This window comes from Mesitornis unicolor, unplaced genomic scaffold, assembly GCF_000695765.1.
Source record: "Mesitornis unicolor isolate BGI_N332 unplaced genomic scaffold, ASM69576v1 scaffold22770, whole genome shotgun sequence".
Classification (NCBI taxonomy): domain Eukaryota; kingdom Metazoa; phylum Chordata; class Aves; order Mesitornithiformes; family Mesitornithidae; genus Mesitornis; species Mesitornis unicolor.
The window spans coordinates 13,279-20,801 of record NW_010160588.1 but is presented as its reverse complement, the minus strand read 5'-3'; the positions used below and the strand labels follow the sequence as shown (position 1 = coordinate 20,801).

Sequence of the window (7,523 nt, the reverse complement as noted above, 5' to 3'; positions counted from 1 at the left end):
ATATATATATCTCAAACAAAGTTCTACTTAAAGTGTTGTATCTGTTTCTTAATCTAACAACAAAAAAAATCTAACTCAAATACATTCAAAATCACCTGCACCCACAGTTCAGTGTAGGCAAGTAAATAATTAAGAAACCCCTCGAATGTTCATAATTCAGAAAAAAAAAAAAGAAAAAAATACGGCAAATAGCTGTCAATACTTCTATGTATATTAAAGAAAGATTTAAGGCACCCAGAGATATTTGCCAATCTACCTTTAAAGTGACTGGGCAAACACCAGGACTGTTTGGTTACTGCTCCTCATCTTCCACCCTAATTCCAGAATCTGGACCCAAAACAGCACTTGAAATTTGAAATGAACCTTTGATGCAAACCCTGCTTCTCTGCTGAGAGGATGTGAAATATTGCAGCATGTCACAGCACGCTTCCCTGCTGTAGGGTATGTCACACAACACATTAAGGGCACCAGGAGCAAGGAAATCATTCTCCTCACCTTCTCCCCTCCCCACACTGCTTTCAAATTACTGGCTGGAGCAAATTCATCCTCTCTGGAGACTCCTAGTTCAGAGGGGTTTAGACTACAGTGAAGCCAGCCCACAATTACAGAGCTAACATTGTTTCTCTTTTTTGAGATATTTTTTTTTAAAGGCAGGATACAATTCCAGCCACAGCCCCTTTGCCCCAGCAGCCCCAGGCAGTTCTGAGCCTCGGAGCAGCAAGGATGCTGTCTCCTTACACCGTGAGCTGAAGGGCTCCCTGCTCCATTCCTCCCTGTTGGTTGCCACACTGCTCCTGGTGGCTCAAAACCTTCAAAGATCCCATGGCTGAGCAATAACAAGACCATGGCAGCGGCAGGGAGGGGAGACGAGAATGACTTCTTTTCTGAGTAACAAGCGTGTTCTTTTTAAGGAGAGCATCACAGAGCTGTCCTGGCTCCTGGTGAGTTTTGCAGCAGCAGAAGCAAGCAAAGCTGCAGAGGCTCGCTCCTATGAAGACTGCCTGGCTGCTGCGTGGCAGAGCTGAGGTGAGGAAGTTGGCACCTACTCCATCTTTGCCCAACCTGGCCTGCCCGAATAAAGAGTTGCTGCAAACCCCACTCCAACATCACCGTGTTCTGGCCACCTCTTGTGCTTTCCTCCAGCTCTATTTGATGCATTTAAGCAACAAAACCAATACTATTGCTACAACAACTAATAATAATAATAAAAATTAATAATAATGGGGAGAGTTAAGGGGGGGGGAAAAAAGCATGTTCAGCCCAGTGAGGGGTGAGGGGCTACGATGCCCAGAACCTGACCCACCACCTGACCTCAAACTGCAGTCGCTGAAACTTGCAGGAAACAACATCCACAAGGACTTTTTCCCCCAGCACACCCTCCAGCTCCATGCCCACGTTGGCTTGCTGATATAACTGACCTTTCTGCAGGCTCAGCCACCCTCGCTGCCTGCCTCACGGTTGAAGGAGTGAGATGGCAATAGGGCTTGCCAAGGGCACTGAGAGGCAAGCTAAGGGACAACAAGGACCTGCTTTGGCCTCCCCTTCCCACTCCCTCACGGGTGCCTCCCAGTCCCTCAATGGAGTAGGGAACTGTAAACCATCCTGGTGGACCCTGGACAGGAGAGCCCCGAGGTGGCTGATGCTGGCAGCAGCATCTCTTTCAGAGGTCTTGGCTCCCTTGAGCCCCCCATGCAGCCTGGCCCTGCATTGGTGTTTCTCAGGCACTTATTAATTGACTGAGGGGAGCCCACGTGGAGGTAGAGACCTGCTCCCCGGACACCCTCACCCTCCCTACTCCTGCAGGTGCTCCCTTGCCTGTCCCTGTGCTCAGTACAGGATGCAGATCTGCAAGGCAGGCAAGGACACCAGGATATCCACCTGCCACCCAGTGGGAACCCTGTTCCTCCAGCACATAAAGCAGCTTAACTAAGCAGTGGAGCTTTGGTTTACATCCTTCTCCCTCTCTCCATTTTGGGAAAGTCCCGTTTGCTGGCAAAAGTCTCAATGCTGGGACTGCACAAAATGACCCCAGGCTGGTGCCACCCCAGGGCAGCCAGTGGCGCACCCCTCCATCTGTCGTCCTCCTTGCTGTGACTCTCCAAAGGGGCAGTCCCTGCAGGAAAAGGCTGTGATGCCAGATGGAGAAGGTAATTTGGCCACTGAGGCTCCTCCTCCAGTGCCCACTGCTGCAGGCCACTGGTGGACCTGGCTGGAGCTCCAAGAGTCATGGGGCTCTCCTCTCCGAACCAGAGAGACTGTGTGGTAGGGAGGAGGAGACAACTTCCCAAGGGACAACTTGGAAAGAGATAACTTTCTTTCCACTGGCAAGAGAAGGAGACAGGGCTGCTTTTCCCAAGGAGAGCAGTTTAGTCATGCCATGTGTGTCAGCACCCCTCGAGAAAGGAGGAAGGACAGAGAAAGGAGTTTTGGGGTGAAGGTGGTTGGGAGAGAGTCACTGACTTTGGCTCAACTCTTCAGCTGGCTGGTACAGGCTTCCCTTAACTCCATGGTATGTAGCCGGCTGTGATGGGCCTCCCTGTGCTACTTCCTACCAGTTCCTCTACCAGGGAGAGACAGGGACAAGGTAAAGCGAGAGACGGGGTAGAGGGGATGGAGAGAACAGAAAGGAAAAATGAAGGATGGAAAGGGGTGGCCTCGCATTACAAAGGCAGAGTCCTAGATCTTAAATACATCACCTAAGATACAGCATGGGAGGGGGTTAAAACTCATTATCTTAAGCAAACTGGTAGCATTATTCAGTAGTTAGTAAACGGAACATTAAACCTTTGTCCAGCGTGTTCAGAGGGGTCAGAAGGGGAGAAAGGGAGAAAAAAGGAGGAAGGAGAGGTATGGAAGTGTTATGTGAAGGGGAGCAGGAACTCAGCCACTCTTGTGACTCCCATCTCCAGTACGCATTTTCCGAGCCAGGATGACCTCCTTGGAGACCTTCTTGCGATCGCTGGCCAGCCCCAGGAGGCACATGAGGTCGATGAAGGCTGTGGTTAAGTTGAAGCGCCAGCCAAACTCACTGGTGGAGTAGTCATAGGGGAAGGTGTGGTGGTAGTTGTGGAAGCCTTCTCCTGCAAAACATGACCAGGGACAGAACATTGCAGAGCTGTAGGTGATGTCCCAAAACACCACATTCCTGAAACAGGCTCTGAATTGAGTCCAGGCTCCTCCTCTCAGCCCTCCTCTCTACAATCTACCCCATCTCATTTGGGCATGGTCCATCATGTCCAGGCCGGCCCAAATGAGGCAATGACAGTCATGGAAGACCTATGATGCTTTAAAGGAAAACAAGTTCATGGTGAGGAACTGAGAATGGCTCTGGCTCACTGAAAGCACCAAAGCACAAGGGGAATCCTAAAGGCTTTTCCTCTGCCACCATGAGAAACCTTCTAGTATGGGTCAAGCAACCAGTTAGACCTGCAGCAAGCCCCCAGCAAGCCAGACCAATTAATACTCAACAGTGGCAGTCCTAAAGTCAAAATCCAAATGGCATTTCCAGACAGGAATAATGCAGACAGACATATTAAGCAATCGACCCCAGTCAGCCATCCTCTGCTCCAGACACTGTCAATGCCAGCTTCAGTGCTCACCCCTTCAATGACATCACCTGAACTCCTGCTCCTACCCTCCTGAGTCTCTGCAGTTCAAATCCCTCCCTACTAAAAATCCAGGAGCAGATCCATCGGTGGTGGAAATCTGTGCAGCCCTATTGATGTACAGTTATCCAAACTAACTGAGGATTTGGGCTTGGGAGAACAGATCAGGGCAATTGCTGATCCTGGGATGTACCTTCTTAGATCCCCAAAATTTCAGGGAAACACGTGAGATGATCTGGCTTGTCTCATCCTCAGGTACCCCCAAAATCAGCAGCTGCCATGACAACATGTGCAAGTGTGCATCTGCTGGTTTTGAAGTTGACAAATATAAGACAGATGAACAGAGACTGCAGCACACATGTTTCAGTCTGGTGGACAGGGCAGACAGACCTTCGAGCAGGGTAAATAAAATATTGCTATTGAGATAAGGAGGTGCTAAGTGTAGCAGAGTCCTTTGCAGCCTGGAGAGAGGCTGGTGGCAGCTGATAACCTGACTGCCCTTATGTACTCACTGGCCAGCCTAGGAAATATCCCCATATGCAAAGGCTGGAGAGGAAGCATGCTGAGGGAAATAGGGACACCTGGATTCACAGAAAGTCCTAGAAGCAGCTGCAGCCCCAAGGGGCAGTTCCCACTCTACTGTCTACCCACAGCAAAAGACATGGATGCTGAACATACCTAGGGCGCCCAGGCTGACGAGGGGGTTCTCCCGTGGGTTGATGTTCTTATCATATGGCCGGTTGCCAAACATGTGAGCAGCACTGTTCACTAGCCAAGTGGCATTGAGCCCTACGGCGTAGCGCAGGATGGTTGGAATGAAGAAACTGATGATGATGGATTCATCCCAGAAGTACCAGGGCACTACAGTGGGCAGTGTGAAGCACAGCAACACCACCGAGGGCTTGTAGTATCTAGAAGGGAAGGGACCAGGAGGAAAATGCTTAGTGGCAGAGGCAGGAGATGAAGGCCTGGTTCAGTCCTCCCTTTAGAGGATTCATGCTTAGCTATACAGGGGAAATCAAGTGCAGAAATGCCTCACCTCTGAGCCCTGCATCTTTTGCCCTAGATGTGCAGAAGCCATTCCTGGAGACTCCTAAGTCTAATCACCAGACAGGAGACTCAGACTAAACTCCTGCTCTCCCTGTCTCAATCTCACTTGGGCATAAAGCAGTGTCCCCATCACCGTGAGTCCAGGCACCGGCTGCTGCTTTTGGCCTCATCTTCCATTTACTTCTCAGTTATGTTGGTCCCCATAAAGGCAATGCTGGGCTTGCAGAGCTCCACAGAAGGTCCCTTGTCCAGCTCTGGTTCAGTGCTGCAAGTCCTCCTTGCAGACTTGGCCCTACCTACCAGTACATTCCACCAAGTACCAGTGAGGGACATCTGCCCTATCAAAAAGATGGGCATGTGAGGTTCTCTCATACTGGAGGAATGGGAGTAAAGGAAGCCAAACCGCTCTGATGACCCACAAGAAGAATCCTAGGCACAAAAAGCAGAATAACCATAAACTTTGCTTGGCTCATCTGGGACTGAGCTAGCGACCTTTGGAGTGAGGGTGGTTACTATATGAGTTCAGTCCCACATCACTGCAGCCCTGACAGGCTCACCTCTACTGGTTATCAGTCCCACTACAGCCCCAGACAGCTGAGAGACACCGGTGAATCAAGAATGTCCTTCCCAGTGACTGTCTCTCTCATGTTTCAACTCCTCCTTCACCACACTATTTCCAGGAGGCTGGTGGGAGAGAGGCAGAGGCACAGCCTAGAAGGTGTACCACAACATCTCCAAGGATGGCCCGGAGGCACCCGTGGGTGGGCTCTGGGCCAATCAAAGCAGCATCTGGGCTGTGGACAGGCAGGAATGGGGGTGCTTTGTGGTGAGAAGCTCAGCCTGCTGCTAGCAACATGCTGCAGGTTAGGCAGGCAAGAAAGGGGTGTGGGAGGGCTGGAGGTAGCATTAGCTCCTAAATACTTCCTGTAGGAGAGGCACAACTTATTTCTTACAGTTCATCCCACAGCAAAGCTTCGGGCAGACCAAAGACTCACATTTCTCACATGATGCCCTCAACCCCCTCATGCTTCCTCAAAGGCGCTTGGGGTCCTTCAGCCCATTTGTGGGGTCTCTACTCCATCCCACATGGCTCTGCACTGGGGCTGACCCCACCACTCACCTCCTTTGGAACATCACCACTTTGTCAGCCTTTATGTCACTCAGGTCCAGCTTTTGGCCCTTCTCTATGACATCTGGGTGCTTGCGCACCAGCAGCCAGCCGATGTGGGAGAAGAAGAAGCCTCGCATGGCATTGTGTGGATCCGCATCTGTCTCGGAGAACTTGTGATGAACACGGTGGTCCCGTACCCACTCATAGATGTCATTCTGCAAGGCAACAGGAATGGAGACTTAGGGACAGAGCTGGAGATCAACCTGCCCCTTCCCTCCGCCCTGACATTTTCCATGGGTCAACCTGTCTTGCTTTTCCTGGGACTGCCAAATCAGATCTGTTTAGCTTGGAGGTGAGGGTTTTTTAACCTTTTTTTTTTCATTGGAGATCAGTCAGTCTTAAAATTAAGGCCCCTCTTTAGAAATAGAATAAACACACCATTTCAATGACAGTTATCAGAAATACTCCCTTTCAGCCCCATAACCATTCCACTTAAGCTGCAAAATCAATAGAGTTTGGAAAATGTCAAAGCTTCCATCATTTGTATTAAGAAATGATTGTTTTGGCCAGTTTTAAGAACAGATTTTAACAAGCCTATGCTCATTCCTTTATATATACCAAGATCTCAATGTGCTTAAAGCCATGCATTACCCCATCCTAGAAAACATGAAACAGAGATCCAAGTGTGCCTCTATTTCCTGTAGTACACAAGAGGCTCCTTAATTTCCTAAGTACGTAGGATGTTTCCTCAAAACACTTTGAAGGAAGGCAAGTGTCATAATCATCCCTATTTCTTGCCTGGAAAGTCCAAGTGACTTATCCACACAGGGAGCCTGTAGCAGAGTCATAGCTCATTAAGTCCCTCTCAAGTGCTGTAGCCACTCCTCCTTCCACTGAGATAAAATGATTTACCTGCAGGCCATGCAATAAGGCAATGGTAGACGTGGGCCATGATTCAACTGTAACTTGTTTCCAAATACTGGGAACTGCTGCCTTCGTTCCAGCCAAATCCTGAGCACCTCCAAGCACTACCAGCCCTCACTGATGTTAGCCAGAGCTCGGTCACTCAGCAGTCCCCCAGGAGAGTGGCCCAGCAGCCTTCCCCATGTAGTAAGCAGAGAAACACTACCAGTACTCAGGCTGGAAATGTTTCACCTGTGACTCAAAGTAGCTTTCACATTCCAGATCCTACACAGCCTTATGTAATATGAGAAAGCCATGCCTGAAAGCTCACAAGCAGCTTGGGTTTGCACATCTGGAGAGGCTTTCCCTGTCTCCTGGAAATCCTTCTGCTGAAGGCAAGAAGCACAAATTTGGAAGGAGCTGGAGCATGGTACCACCTCATCCACCACATCCTATGCACAAACACAAATCAGGGGTCTTAAATCTGACAAGTCAGTATCTTGACACAAACATTAGCATGAATCTTTTCTATAGATCTTATTTTGTGACCATGTCTAACTGCAACCTTGTCTGAAAATCATGGCTTTCTGAGACCAGCAAACAAAGCCTAGGAGAATACCTCCTTCCCTGGGAGTCTCCAGCTACAGACTATAACCAGGAGAGCTTCTGCTGTGTTGCAGCTGACCTGTCTTGCAGGTGGAGGAGCCAACTAGGGGCAGAATTCCCACATTCTCTGAAATTACAAGCCACAGGTGTCTGAAAAGCCAACAGGCATTTTCTGGAGAACCTCAGATAAGGTAATCTATAGCCTTCTCTAGCCTTAAAAGTTACTAGTCTCATCTTAGAGCAACTGC

At 49.5% G+C, this 7,523-nt stretch overlaps 1 protein-coding gene across 2 annotated transcripts in view; it reads right to left on the bottom strand.

Annotated features, from left to right (window-relative positions):
• Nucleotides 1-2,623: 2,623 nt before the first annotated feature.
• Nucleotides 2,624-7,523, bottom strand: part of SCD (stearoyl-CoA desaturase (delta-9-desaturase)) — an 18,023-nt gene continuing 13,123 nt past the window's right edge. The window contains exons 4-6 of one of the 2 annotated variants that reach the window (XM_010190403.1): nt 5,776-5,981; nt 4,284-4,516; nt 2,624-3,080 (exon numbers count right to left, since the gene is read on the bottom strand). In XM_010190403.1, the coding sequence (XP_010188705.1) occupies nt 2,881-3,080; nt 4,284-4,516; nt 5,776-5,981 (639 nt within the window). In that variant the 3' untranslated portion in view covers nt 2,624-2,880. The remainder of the gene's footprint in view (nt 3,081-4,283; nt 4,517-5,775; nt 5,982-7,523) is intronic. The other variant, XM_010190396.1, reaches the window with a different exon arrangement.